The sequence below is a fragment of the Moschus berezovskii genome, chromosome 23, assembly GCF_049115385.1.
Source record: "Moschus berezovskii isolate FMDL1 chromosome 23, NW_MosBer_1.0, whole genome shotgun sequence".
In the NCBI taxonomy this organism is placed as follows: domain Eukaryota; kingdom Metazoa; phylum Chordata; class Mammalia; order Artiodactyla; family Moschidae; genus Moschus; species Moschus berezovskii.
In genome coordinates, this window is record NC_142482.1 from 63,025,596 (window position 1) to 63,040,786 (window position 15,191).

At 45.1% G+C, this 15,191-nt stretch overlaps 1 protein-coding gene across 5 annotated transcripts in view; it reads left to right on the top strand.

Annotated features, from left to right (window-relative positions):
* EXOC2 (exocyst complex component 2) overlaps positions 1 to 15,191 on the top strand; it is a 126,747-nt gene that overhangs the window by 46,996 nt on the left and 64,560 nt on the right. For all 5 annotated transcript variants that reach the window (XR_008683338.2, XM_055407088.2, XM_055407084.2 and 2 more), the window contains 4 exons: positions 6,683 to 6,828; positions 6,959 to 7,040; positions 7,765 to 7,867; positions 11,037 to 11,155. Coding sequence is in view for 4 of the 5 variants with exons in the window: in XM_055407088.2 (XP_055263063.1) it covers positions 6,683 to 6,828; positions 6,959 to 7,040; positions 7,765 to 7,867; positions 11,037 to 11,155 (450 nt within the window). In the remaining variant the exon portion in view is untranslated. The remainder of the gene's footprint in view (positions 1 to 6,682; positions 6,829 to 6,958; positions 7,041 to 7,764; positions 7,868 to 11,036; positions 11,156 to 15,191) is intronic.

Sequence of the window (15,191 nt, forward strand, 5' to 3'; positions counted from 1 at the left end):
TATTTTGGTATTTATTTCTAAATAGCAGTGATTTAATGAACATAAAGGAGAGTAAAAATATTGAAAATGAATGTTTTCTTTCTGTTTGCATTTTATTAATGAGAAATCATCATTTGAGAGCAAGCCAGAATGCTTCTTATAAAGTAAAATTTGCTACCATAATGGAGGCCAGTACATAAATGACATCATCAAAGGTAAAAAATTGCTGTGGCAGTAGCCAAGATCATCATTGACCAAGAACATAGAAGAGCATCTTCAAGCATCTGCTAGTGTTAACACAAATAACATCGGCTGCTAGAAGCACAGATACCGAGCTGTCTGTTTGTTTATGCCATGCCTTTTTCCAAAACAAATTTAAGACAGCTGCATTCTTGAGTGTTTCTAACTCTGAGACAGTTTGTAAGAATTGTAGGCTAAGAGAAACTGATACATGGAATCCAAGGCTCTATCACCTCCCCTTCTTTCTGCTGACATATGAACTTCCAGCTCTTTCCCCTACAGATTTAGAAGAAACTCAGCAGATAAATCAGTCCCTGTTATAATATTAGTGGCTTGAAAGTAAACTGTTGTCTTCACAAATATAGTGAAACCCTTGACAAGGAGCAGTGATGTCCAGGGGACTTTCCTAGTTGTCAAGTATAAGCATGTAGAGCATACAGCTTCACCAGGAAGTGGAGTCGAGAATAACGAAAATATTGAAGACCCCCAACATCGGCCCTTTAGTGATTCTATAATGTAGGACTGTGATAACAAGTCAGTTTTGCACTTCTATCTTAATTTAGTCCCATCAGCAGAAGTTTCTGGGCTTTTTTGTAATAATCTGTTCATAAACCTTGGGATCTCTCATAATAAGTGTTTTCTGGAAAGAAGTTTTAATTTGATACAGGCTTTCCTGGGTAGTAAAATTTGAGTACTTCGATTTCATCTCAAAATTTATGAGTTTTACAACACTTCGAATATTTTTCTTTCTGGATTTTTTTTGTGTTATTATCACTTTGCCTTGAGATTTTGCCTCATTTCTTTTTCTTGTCTGAATATCTAGTCACCAGCTTTGTTCAAATGAATATAGTCTGAATTCAGCCCAAATAAGCATTTACTAAAGCTGTTTCTGTATTAATATAGTCAGACATTTTAAGGGGTTGGAAGGCTGTTTTCTACTTGGGGATGTTAGTTTCCTTGGGGAAATTGCCATCAAACCATGATATCTGTTAAAAAAAAAAAATGATGATAGTAACTTTGAAAAGGTGATTTGTGAGAACAAGCTGGTTTAGTAAGTATCTCATTGTTATCAGTAGAAGAAAATGGATATTTGTTAAGGTTGGAAAAAATTAAGATCTGTTTCATGGTGAAGCCCAGCGTAGTGTTATAACATAACTTTTTTCTTTTCAATAGTTTAGGTAATTCTCCCTTGAGACTTGTGGTAGTAAAATTTGTAAGGGAAATTGTTTTACTTTTATTCCTTTATAACCACAAACTTATTCTGGAAATGTGTCCTTTTAAATTTCTACTGAAAGTTTGCTCTTTTTTGAGTAAATAGGTTTAACATGAATGTCACTTCTTTGAGAAGTCCTTTGAGATTCAGGACTTCCTGGGATAAACATTTTTTGTAGAATATGTTCCTTTGTAACAGTCCCTTTTTCCTAGAAATATTTTTCTGTTAGCTGTATGTTGATGCTTGCTCTCACAGGATAAGTTTGTAGTTCAGGTAAACTTGGCCAACATTGGTAGGGCTGATTGTGTCCAGTGTCATGCTGCATCCAGCGTCCAGTGCAGAGCTGGGAGGCATGTGACTGCTGCCCTCCAGCAGGTCCCTGCCCAGAAAGTGGGACCTGATCACTGCTCTTGAGGAGCTGTGCAGATATTATACAGGAGTGTGGGCACAGTCTGGTGTGTGATTACATACTAACTTACATGTGCTTTTCCTGAGTTATTTTAAATGAAACTTCTTAAGATTTGGGAAATCCTTTTCAGTTTAAGTTTCTGAAGGGTGACATTGGTCATAAGAAATTTAGTCCATTTTGTTCAGAATTTACCAGTTTTGAAACCTTTCATTGAAATGCTTGAAAACATGTTCTCACTGATACATTTCTCATATTTGCTTTGGTATTTAATGATTCCTTCTTAATTTCAAAGCAGTGATGCAGTGATGACTGTTGATTTCTATAGAATCCACATTCCTCTGTGTGTGTTGCCTGTTCCAGGAGTGTACAGCCAGCAGCTTCTGTGGCGGTGGAGGTGTAGCTGTCGAGTACTTAAAACGTGGCTAGTGTCACTGAGGAATGTAGTTTTTAATTTTAATTTCATTTGAAGTAGCCCCATGTGCCCGATGCTGCGGGTTAGATAGTGCCGGTTGCAGGGAGGGACAGTGTGGCCCAGGCACCGTGGTCGCAGCTGTGACGGCCAGACCTTGGCCCCTCGGCCCGGCCAGGCACTGCTTCTGCACCCTACAGGTGCTCAGCCCTGCAGTTACTCTGGGAACCTTGTTCTGTTCTCTCCATTTTATTGATGAGGAAGCCGAGGCTCAGAAAGACGACATGCATTCCCTGCGTCACTCCGTCGTGCGTGGCGTTTGGGTCTGGAGATCTGGCTCTGAGTCTGCTGTAAGCTGCACACAGGCTCTGCTGCGTTGGAGTGCAGTCTGGAGATCTGGCTCCGAGTCTGCTGTAAGCTGCACACAGGCTCTGCTGCGTTGGAGTGCAGTCTGGAGATCTGGCTCTGAGTCTGCTGTAAGCTGCACATGGGCTCTGCTGCGTTGGAGCAGGTGGCTCCCAGTGCCCAGTGTTGTCACCACGTTGCGTCAGTGCTCGCCTGGTTTCTGGCTCTCCACCTACCCGTCGCTCACCAGTCACGACGCCCAGCTGCCCTCGTGGTAGAGTCACGCTCAGATGCAGAGCGTGCCTGTGTGTGGCCTCCACGTCTCCCAGAGAGACACTCGTGGGAGGACGTGGTCCGCAGAGACAACCGCGCACCAGCACAGGGACAGCAGGGCTTGGAACCCGTCAGCCGGGGTATAGGCAGGGTGCAGTGGGGTGCTGTCACCACGTGAGAGCCCCGAGGAGCTCGGTGAGGGTGTGCATCCCCATGGAAACCAGGAGGGTATGAGAGGGACTCACCTGGGATGCTTGGAACACAGCGGACAGGTGTGGACACAAGGGTGACCATTTGTCGGAGCACAGAAAGGGCGCCTGATATGCGCTGAAGAGTTTACGACAAGAAGAGAAGGCAGGGTATCTTGATAATGTTATTTTACAAAGAAAGTAAGCACTTGAATTTTCAGTGTTTCTAATGTTTTATATTAATAGCGTACTAAATAAAAATTAGTTTTACTGTTTTTTTTTCTTTTTAAAAAAAAAAATTTCTCAGTGGTTTATAACCAACAGCAAGTTTTTAACATTTCAATAAAAATCTTTAGAAATCATCTTCCAATTGATTGTTAGGATTGTTTGCTTGGCTCAGCTGCCTGATCCCTGATGCAGTCCTGCATGTGGCCCTGCGCTGCCCTGCCCTCCGTGGGCCTGCGCACGTCCCTGGGCAGGGGAGCTACTGTGGTTCAGTAAGCAGGAAATGAGGGGTGAGGCTCTAGGTCGAGGGGTCTGCTTGTGAGGAGCTTTCTATGCAGTGTCGTGGAGTTTGTCTATTCTGAGGCTACTGGTGAGCCCCAGAAGGATTTTAAATAAAGCAGTCACATTGTGAACTTAAGCATTCTGCCGTTTCTTGAGAAGGGACTGGAAGGAAGCTTGGTGGAGACAGAAGAGGAGCCAGGGAGACACGTGACTGGGGACGTGAGGCTGGTGGGGGCTCAGCCTCAGGCGGGCTGGAGACAAGCTCTGGGTGACTCAGAAGTGGCCTTGTCACCGAGTGTCACCCTGTGATGTCTGCCTGTCTGTCCATCGCTGGAGTTTGTTAGGAGAAACAAGACACATGGCAGATTGTTCAGTCTCTTTGTGTCAGAGTTTTGCTATGAGTTTAACTGTATGTTGAAAAGTTACCTTACATTTTGTTAGCTTTCCTGTTCTGGGGGTAAAGTGTCATGGGCCTGGGGGGAGCCCTTGCTCCTACAAGGAAGAGACGCCTGGGCTGCGCTCTCTGCCCGGTCCCAGCACCACAGAGAGCGCGTGTCTGCTTTGATAGACAGTCTCGAAGTGACCAGGCGCCTCAGAACCACACGGTGTTTTCTGTGGGTGACAGTTCCTGGTGCAGGCTCAGGCTTTCCCATCATTGAGGACCTAAGATCCGGGGGCAGTGCTGCAGTGACCCGTCTCCCCATCTCTTCCTCCTGCTCTGTTGAGAAGCAGTGGACACAGATCCTGTGTAAGTTGAGGGCACGCAGCGTGATGGCTGGATGACCGTGTGTGATGCCATGGGTCACCCCAGTGCTGTCGCCACAGGGAGTGCTGCACGTGGTCTGTGGTGAGAGGGCGTGAGGTTTTCTCCACCCGGCTGCCGTGCAGTGGCGTTCGCTCTGTTCCTGAGGCTGCCCGTCCACACCCCCCGGCCTCTGTCCGCCTGCCCTCAGGAGCCGGAGCCGTGCAGTGTCTCCCTCTGGCTGCCTGCACGGGGAGCCCTCCAGGCCCAGGCCTGTCGCCCTGTCTTAGGCCGAGGGACATGTCCCTGCCCTGCCCGCCCAGCTGAGGCCTCTGTGCTTGCTGTCCGTGCTGGGGTGTCCGTCCCCGAGAGCAGGACGCACCGTCCCTGTGAGGGGGAAGGACGGCCTTCAGTCCGCACGGGCGTGGGGCCGCTGCTGCGCGGTGGGGCGGCCGCGGCTGCGCGGTGGGGCCGCTGCTGCTGCGCGGAGGGGCGGCCGCTGCGCGGTGGGGCGGCCGTGGCTGCGCGGTGGGGCCGCTCCGGGAGCCAGCCTGTGCTTGTCTTCTGGGTCGCCCCACAGAGTGTGGCTGGTGAGCTGCTGCTGGTTTCTATCCGCTCGCCCGGGTCTTGGCTTCACTGCTTTCATTATTTTCTTACTGTGTGTCATCATCCAGTTATCAGTTACGAGCTCCCAAAGTTTTATTGTGAATGCAGTAAAGTTCACAACAGGATAATAATTTATGGACAAAGTGTTTTATAAATTAAAATAATAATTTCATAACTTAAAATTTGTGTATAAATTAAAATTTTATATCTATTTCTGTATAATTATAATTTGATAACTTATAATTTCTGCCTCTGTGATTTCTGTGTTAAATATTTATATTATTTAATTTTAAGTGGGTTTCCTACCTGTACTTGTTTTCATGCTTTTTAGGAGTGTTTAAAGTTATTAGTTAGTATTGTTTTATTGTCTTTAAGATGAAAAAAAAATCTAATTTTGATGTTTTGTACTCCTTCATTGTAGAGAAAGTGCTTGAGCATTTTCACAGCATACACCTAAGTAATCAGCCTTTAAAAACAGTTAATCCTCACTCACAAATCTGGTCATTTATGAAGCCTCAATTCATGAAGTCTGTTTCTAGATGATAAACACTTAATAATCATTCCAAGAAAAACACTTTTAACCTTAATCAGATTTCCAATATTCATTTACTCATCATTATTTGGTGGCAATACGGGAATATGTATATTTTTCTCATGGTAGAAATTTAGTATTCTGCGTCAAATAACATGTGGTGAAAATAGCTATACTGACAAAACAAAGTCTTTATATCAGGCCTTTAAGATTTCAACAGAATTTAAACATTATTTAGATAAAACAGTTATGTTACAAAGACGACTTTTAACACACTCAGGCCACCCACAGTGTGGACTAGAGAATGCGGCGTGCTAGCCACCCAGCGAGACTGAGGTCATTTTTTTCATCTTTGCTTAAAGTATAGTCACTAGACCAGATAGTGTAGGAACGTTATATGAGCAGTGATCAAACAGCCAAAGAGTTTATCCTTTTCCTCCCCTTTCCTTGTGACTATTTAAAAATAATTCACAAGTTGAAAAAGCTTAAGTATTTTTATATACAGTAAATTTTGTTTTAGATAAACTTTTGTTAGTGATTCATATAATTTGAGGCTTTTAAGGGGAAAAAATGTATATATATATGTAAATATAAAATGCCCAGTTTCTGTATCATTTTAAGAAATATTAAGCTGACTTAAGAAATATTCATTAATGATGGTGTGTTAAAATTTGATATTTTATATTGCTTATATAGTTTTTCTGCCTGCTGCATAGATAATTTTACATAGAAATAGGGTTAGGTCTAAAATACTTATTTTGAATAACTTCTGAAAAACTTTTCCTTTTTTATAATTACTATGAATATGTGGATACTGAATCCAGAGAATTTAACTACTGTACTTGTGTGTGCACACATCATGTATATGTGTGTGTTTTAACCTATTGTCTGAATTAATGAAATAACCTTAGGGTCCATAATGCTGTAAAACTTAAAAGAAGCTGAAATAAATGTAGATTCACATTAGAGAATTTATTTGGGCCTGGTTAGTATGGTTATTCTTAATTGGATACCATTAATTGGTATACACATATGAAAAGACTTAGCAAGCAAGATGGAAATTGTGTTTTAGCAAACAAAAAAAAAAGAAAACTCCAATGTAATTGACTTTTAGAAAAGTCTGCTGAGTTGCAGTGTCAAGTATAATAGCGGTCTAACATTTTGTTTCTTTTGTCCATTTGCACATTTTCTGACTAAAATTAGTTTTTATCTAAATTTCTTTTTCTCCTTTTAAAATAGGAGCAAGTAACACTGCAGATACATTATTTCAAGAAGTCTTAGGTCGAAAGGACAAGGCAGATTCCACTAGAAATGCACTCAATGTGCTCCAGCGATTCAAGTTTCTTTTCAACCTCCCTCTAAATATTGAAAGGAACATCCAAAAGGTACAGTGCCTATTTATGTACCTAAGGCCATAAATGTCTTACATTTTAAAGAGTTGTTAAGATGTTTTTTATCTTAACCAAATTAATTAAACTTTACTGACAATCTCCAAAATGTTTCTTTATTTTAAAGGGTGATTATGATGTGGTTATTAATGATTATGAAAAGGCCAAGTCACTTTTTGGAAAAACAGAGGTGCAAGTTTTCAAGAAATGTAAGATTTATTACTTTAAGATTTTCTGCTTTGCTTTTGTAGGAAAATTGTGGAATGTATTTTGCAAAGAATGTTAGTGTACATTTTAGCTTTTGTTTATGTGGTGCCCTTTTCAAGTGTAAGACGGGTGCTTCAGAAGGAACATAGTGGAGTTTCTTTCTGACCCGGAGAGGGAACTGCAGGGTGGGCGGACATTCTTGGATGCTTGATAATTGTGATGCTGCTTAGGCCTTTTTTACTGGAAAGAATCGTTACAGATATTTTGCAGAAATGGAAATCTACATTTTATTCTTCCCTCTTTAGAAAGACTAATAATATATTTATGAATTCTAACCCTACTTTAAGCAAGTTTTGAAATTATCTCTGTGGTAGAGTTACAGAAAATAAGTCTAAAATGCCTTATTAACTGGGAGAATGATCACAGGACTTGGTTAAATCTGTAAAGAAATCCTTAAGGACCCAGAAAAGTTTATTTTTATTGTGATAAATTTACATGCACAGTGTGTGTACGCTTGCGCACAGGCTCGCACACTGCAGACCAGTGAGTTTGACAGGTACACACACCCTGTAATGCGAACCCTGGAGAGAATGTTTTCATCGCTGGGGAAGTTCCCCTCCTGCCTCTTCTCAATCAGCCCCTCCGCCCCACACAGCCAGTCTGCTTTCCATACTTTGATTTTAAATGTTCATTCTGTAAATCATGTAATCTTTCCTTTTTAATCAGATTATGCTGAAGTAGAAACACGGATTGAAGCTTTAAGAGAATTACTTCTGGAGAAGTTGCTTGAGACACCATCGACTTTACATGACCAGAAACGTTATATAAGGTAAACCTTCTGCTAGAGTTTTGACGAATCACGTGTATCTGGGTGATGCTGGACACGTCCTGTCGCTCTTACAGAGATTCGGGGAAACTGGGAGAGTGCTGAGACAGCAGAAGGGAAGACAAGCAGCAGAAGTTTGGGGACCCATGTAGGACACCAGGTTCCTGTGTGTACTCAGAGATTGGGGCGCGGTCACCCTTTAAAGGCAGGAGGGTCCTGCCAGTTTGGGTGAAGGGAAGCAGCCTCGTTGCCCCTCTCCTGTCCACAGGATCCAGCCCGGCTAGGGGGCTGCTCCAGGCCTCCAGGGTGGCACTGTCCCCCAGGGCTCCAGTGCTGCAGGTGGGGTGGGGCTCAGCAGCCAAGGGCTCTGAAAGCTTCCAGACTTGGAAAGGAAGTGGGAACGCTAATTTGGACAGGACGGCAGTGGCAACAGAAATGTGGGCCCCACAGCGTGGTGGGAACTGTGTTGCTCAGGAGGGAGGGAGTTTGGGAAGTGGGCAGGCTTGGGGAGCTGGGATGCCAGCTGCCCCCCAACACGCCACACAGTCGCCTTGCGGCACCTGGGTCACACTTGCTGTACAGGTGGGGGCCTCTGGCTGTGCCTTCACAGCCTGTCTGTGCTTTTCCCTTAGTGTCCCCAGAAGAAAGCGCACACTGAGGAATCTTTCTGGCTTGTAGAATCTTAGAAATTTAATGCTAATTAACTGTGTGATTATCCAGCTGTTTTTTTTTTTTTTAAACATGTAAAGTAATAGAGTTCCAGGAAGGTTAATCTGTCATCTAGGATACGAAGCTGTTTAGTGTCTTGTCTGTGTTCTGTCACGCTGCTTCACTAATAATTACAGTTATTCTGTTACATCTCCTGGTAGGAAAATGATGTTAAACCTTATCGAGTGCAGGATTTCTTTATGTAGCGAATTACTGTTGTGTAGATAACTCATGCACAGTTCCCGTGACTGGTTAGCCTACTGGATACCATTTAAACGATAGTGATATTAAAAAAGGTTCTTTTAATGGCCTATTTCATGCTTTATTCCCTGTCCTTTCAAAAGGAGAAGAACAAGAATGTCACTGAAAATGTCAAGTAATTTATTTACTTTTTAATCTTTAATGTTGACACTTTGAGACTCCATGGAGCAATTTATCATCCTTTTTAAATTAAGGATTATTAAAGAATAGGAAAAATATCACAACCAGGCCAAATATCTGTTGGAGTTTGGAATCTATGATGAGCCATCCTGTGAGCACCAAGCGGGGGTGGAGGCCCTCGACTTTATCATCAGCACAACTGCATGTCCTAGCTCCCACCTATTGGAAGCTGTGCAGGGCATGAGCGTGTTGGCTCACCCCCTGTTGCTGTGCTGACTCTAGTTCGAGGCATTCTCACACCTTCCTCTCTCCCTGCTCTGCTGCTGCTAGCAGCTTGATCAAGAAGCAGAGTACCCCATAGCAATACTTCTTTGCATATCAGTGTGATTCTCTCCTTGGTCATTGTTAAAAATCATGTCCAAGTATGCCTAACAGCTCTAGCTCTTAAATTTTAAAATTTTGAGTCTATGCTCATCATAATTAACATTACTTACCTTTTTCCCACTAAAAAGCCTTTTTAAAAAGTATTCTTTGGTAACGAAGTTTAAAAGGACGTAGCAATAATCCGTATCATATTCTAAGCCAAGATTTTTGAGATGAAACTACATGTTTTTAATCTACATCCTAAAAGAAAAGAAAGTTACTGGATTAAGTCATTTAACCAGGGGACGCCTCAACACAAGTCGTAATTTTGAACTGAAACACTGTAGAGTTTCTGAGACCACAAATCTATCTTTCTTTATAAAACTCTCTTGTGTAATACCCACTAACAAGATGGTAGAAAGAGGGTTATTCTCAAGTTTTGGAAGGACTGAAGAGCCTTACAATTTGAGGGGGTGCTGATCCGAGGGGCGTCTTGATCTCCTAGCTGTGCTGCTCCGTGCGTGTGTCACAGAGGAAGGCGGGGGGGGGGTGCTGTGTTTACTGCTGGTGTGGCTCTGAGGGTGCTGTGCGAGCCCAGGTGTCAGGAGGAGGTGCTGCAGGAGCCTTGGGGGCACACACAGCCTCTCCTGTCTGAGGCGCCGGTCCACAGGCTCCAGGCCCCTGTGAGTGAGGCCAGGGCCCACCCAGGACAACTTCGCAAGGATCGCGCCCCCTCCTGGAAAGCCACCGCCCCGATCCTGGAGCGGGGAGGGGCTTGTTCCCGAATGCCGGGTTTTGTTTATCACTGACTGGCTTCTCCTCTGATTAACCGCTGGTTGAGAAGACTGAGTAAGGAGGTGCTCGGTGCTGGAGGACCTGGGGGAAGCCCAGCTGTGTCCCTGCGATAGGTCACGCTTGTCACCATTAGTTACAGTTTATTCTTAAACGAAACTTTAGCCCCTAGACAATAGACAACTTACGGTTTGGAGTAATTTTAAGATGGCAAGTCCAGCGTTTGCAGTTGATTTAATTTGCTTTAAGTTGTTATATTTACATATTTCATGAGGGCTAAGTTTTGAATAATTGTCAATTTTTCAGCAGAAATCTACTTCAGTTGTCTGGAAATTTTCACAGACAAAGAAGACTTTAAATATTTTTCAACCTATTTTAAAACTAAGAAAAATGCCCATCTATACTCTATTTTTTTTTTTAAGAATATCTTTTCATGAATTAGAGTTGAGACTTACAGGTCAGTGTTTGCTGTCACCAAACCTCTGTGTAATGTGGTGGTCTGAAGTTTCAGCTGCCCTGTTTGGAGCATATAGAAAGCAGAGTCACACTGCCATCTGGTGGCCATTGTTTCAGACCAGGGAAGAAAGTCCTCTGGCAGAGGCTCTGCTGGCGTTTCCTGTGTGACCAAGGACTAAGCAGGAGCACTCTGATCGGGGCCACTGCACACTATCTCTTGTCACCTTGGTTGTCTTTTTGTAAAGCCCTAGCATTTTAAAATGTACTTTTATTGTTAATTTCATGCAAAGAAATTTGAATATGTTTCATTTAGAACTGAATATTAAAGAGTAAGTATTGACGAATGCTTTACTAGTTGACAAAGTTTTAGGTATCTTTAAAAGCTGTGACTTTAAGATATGCTAGCTTTCGTTTTGACCTTATGGCTGTGCAGCAGAAGCTGACTCGGTCAGCCATTGCCTTGCCGTTTCAGGTACCTGTCCGACCTCCATGCGCCTGGTGACCCTGCGTGGCAGTGCATCGGGGCCCAGCACCGGTGGATCCTCCAGCTAATGCACAGCTGCCGGGAGGGCTGCGTGCGGGACCTCAAAGGCAAGGCGTCCTCCTCGGTCACTAGACACGCTCTGGGGGGCACTTGACTGAGGAGGGACTCATGCTCCTCGTACCTGTGCCACCCTCCCCACCCCCACCCCCACGCCCACTGTTAGCGTCCTCCCTGAGCCAGGGACTGAGCAGACGTAGGGTGAGCCTCGCATCACACCTGTCTCTGGGGGACTGGCCGTGTGGACAGAGCTTTGGGCAGGGGACAGGCACTCCAGCAGAAGTGACACGGCGTGTAGGGATGGAACCTGTGTCCTTCAGTAGGAACGTGCACTCGTCACTCCATCAGCTGCCTGTTGAGCTCTTCTGCAAACCAGGCCCTGAGCCAAGTCCAGGGGCGCAGACGTGGGCCCTGCCCTCTCCTCTCGGTGATGCTGGGTTTGGGAGGAGAGTGAGGTGGCGTGGGAGCGGGGCTGGCGCAGAAGGGAGGCCGCGGCACTTGTTGACAGTCTGTTGTGGGTTACCTGGCTTGAATTTGAGTGTTCTCTAGCTGTGACTCAGTTTTTTTCCTATTCTTAATGTTTCAGTTCAGTTCAGTTCAGTTCAGTCGCTCAGTCGTGTCCGACTCTCTGCGACCCCATGAATCACAGCACGCCAGGCCTCCCTGTCCATCACATGTTTAGGAAAACCCAAATATCTCTTTCCTGATGCCATATCCAAACTCCTGCTGTGTCATTGATTATTCTATGGTTTTAGCGCATGAAAATATCAAACAGCATGCAGTCTGAGGCCGGTGCAGGTTTCTGGAGGCCTCAGCTCCTTGTGCTCGGAGTCTGCTCTCGCCCGGGGCTGCCCGACACAGTCCCCCAGTGTTTCCAGAGACTGTCTCTCCCCAGCCTCCTTCCTCCCCTGCCATTGTGTTAGACTCTCCCGTGTGGTGTCCACACATCAGTGGTTTTAAAGCTTCCAGGGGACTCTGGTGCAGCAGGGCTGGCAGGCAGAGTGGTGGATGCGTGCTCGGGACTGAAGTGGTGTGCTTAGCGACCCGTGTGGTCTCCAGCCTCTTGGAGCTTGTCCTCTAGCGAGAGAGAAGTGGTTTAAAAGGTCACATAGGTGTTTTATTTGTCACGTAAGTATAATTGTGAGAGGTTTTCTGAAGTGGGGACTACAGAACTCTGCCTCAGCCTGGTTAACCGGAGGCCCTGGAAAGTTCCTGGAAGAGGTGCTGTTGCCACTGAGCCTCAAGGAGGAGTGTGATTTTCCAGGGAAGGGCTGCGGAAGGGTGGCCCAGAGTACAGACAGGGCTGTGGTCCGTCAGAAGGCTTCCCTGCTCAGGCTTGTAAGAAACAATCCAACTGCATGATTTAGTTTTGAAAATATTCAAATTTCTGGAAAATGTGCCTAATTTATAAAGACCACACAGGAAATTTCATGCTTAGCATTACATCCATACCTGAAAGCTCTGATACTCAATATCCCATCACTAAAGTCTGGGTCCTTCTTGGAGGTAAATGGAGCGCACCCTTACCTGGTGGAGTCCTTCCTTGTCATCTGGATCCTTCGTACGCTAAACCTACTTACCCAGCACTGCCGAGAGGCAGTGTCTCCAGGGAAAAGGACACTCGCTTCTGTGTGACTGGGGCCCTGCCTTTTCATTTAGCTAAACTCACTCCCCCAGCACTGCTGGAAGTCAGCATCTCTAGGGAAAAGGACACTTGCTTCTGTGTGCCTGGGGACCTGCCGTTTTGTTTAATCTGACCAAGCCTGTTGTAGAGGTTGCTCCTTGCTGGCGGCGTAGTTGAAGGAGTGCGCATTGACTAGAGCCTCTTGTTAGTGACGCTGCTGCTGCTGAGTCTCTTCAGTCGTGTCCGACTCTGTGCAACCCCATAGACGGCAGCCCACCAGGCTCCGCCGTCCCTGGGATTCTCCAGGCAAGAACACTGGAGCGAGTTGCCGTTTTCTTCTCCAATGTGTGAAAGTGAAGTCGCTCAGTTGTGTTTGACTCTTAGCGACCCCATGGACTGTAACCTACGAGGTTCCTCCGTCCATGGGATTTTCCAGGCAAGAGTACTGGAGTGGGGTGCCATTGCCTTCTCCACTTGTTAGTGATGAGGTTTACGTAAAGTTATTTCCATGAGTTGGTCTTTCTGATTGAAAAGTGCAACGTAACAGTTTATAGCTCTTTGAACTTACTCCACAAATTCCATGACAATACAGTGTAAGTTTCCTAAATCCATTAGCCAGGTGTTTATAGATGATGATTTTAACCGTCCTTTGACGTTCAGAAGAACATCCTGAGCCATACCCACCTGTTGTCAGCAAACACAGCTAGTATAAACAGTATAGACAGTCCTAACCAGTCCATGCTCTTTAACTGCAAAGCTGGTGTATTCTCTGAGCTCATAGCAGAAAGAGTTTATTGTTTTGGAGAACTCCAGGCATACTTAGGCACACTGAGTGGCGGGGTCCCCTGGCCTCTTCTGTGTCCGCCCAGGTCAGACAGCGACCTGCTCGCAGCCCTTCTGTGTCCGCCCAGGTCAGACAGCGACCTGCTCGCAGCCCTTCTGTGTCCGCCCAGGTCAGACAGCGACCTGCTCGCAGCCCTTCTGTGTCCGCCCAGGTCAGGCAGCAACCTGCTCGCAGCCAGTCTCACTTCACCGACAGCCCCTCCCTCACCCTGAGTTATTTTTGAAGCAGGTCACTTCATTTCATCTATAGTTATTTCACTGTGTCATTTTCAAAGATAAACATGCTTTGTGAAAACTGTATCACTTGAACTTCTTGAAAGCTATTATCATTACCTGAAGTGTCATCAATACTTTCTTGATATCAAGCATTCAGTTATCAAGAGCAGTTTAATATGTCCAGTAGCTCTTGAAGTACATAGATACTGTGACTTTTTAATCAATGGTCAGTGCAAAGGCATCATGCAGATGGAGACGGAACTTGGATTTCTTACAAGAAGTAGCCATTGGTGACCTAGCGTCCACTGTGGCCAGTTGGCCCCTGGACGCTTTCTGGTTGCCGTCATCAGTGTGTGTGTGTCCCTGGACACAGTAGCTACGCACTGTGCGCCTGTCTGCTGTGTGCAGGTGCCGGGATGATGTAGTGAAAGCATGTGTGCGTGCTTCAGTCCAGTCGCTCAGTCGTGTCCGACTCTCCGCGACCCCATGAACCGCAGCACGCCAGGCCTCCCTGTCCATCACCAACTCCCGGAGTTCACTCAAACCCATGTCCGCTGTGTTGGTGATGCCATCCAGCCATCTCATCCTCTGTCGTCCCCTTCTCCTCCTGCCCCCAATCTTTCCCAGCATCAGGGTCTTTTCAAATGAGTCAGCTCTCTGCATCAGGTGGCCAAAGTATTGGAGTTTCAACTTCAGCATCAGTCCCTCCAATGAACACCCAGGACTGATCTTTAGGATTGACTGGTTGCCTTTCCTTGCAGTCCAAGGGACTCTCAAGAGTCTTCTCCAGCACCACAGTTCAAAGGCATCAATTCTTCAGTGCTCAACTTTCCTTATAGTTCAACTCTCACATCCATACATGACCACTGGAAAAATCATAGCCTTGACTAGACAGACCTTTGTTGGCAAAGTAATGTCTTTGGTTTTTAATATGCTGTCTGGGTTGGTCATAACTTTTCTTCCAAGGAGCAAGCGTCTTTCAATTTCATGGCTGCAGTCACCATCCACAGTGATTTTGGAGCCCAGAAAAAGTCAGCCACTATTTCCACTCTTTCCCCATCTATTTGCCATGAAGTGTTGGGACCGGATGCCATGATCTTTGTTTTCGGAATGTTGAGCTTTAAGCCACCTTTTTCACTCTCCTCTTTCACTTTTCGTCAAGAGGGTCTTTAGTTCTTCTTCACTTTCTGCCATAAGGTTATATGCATAACCTCTGCATATCTGAGGTTATTGTGTGTGGGGGGGGGTTGTTTATATAAAATATTGGCCTTAGTTAAAAGTTTGCTGAGAATAACTGTTTTTTTTTTTGTTGTTGTTGTTAATTCACAACCAGTTGTTCTGATGGACTCCGGTTTACAGATATCCTAGTTATGTGTAACAGAAATGAGGTCAGTACGGGGCAG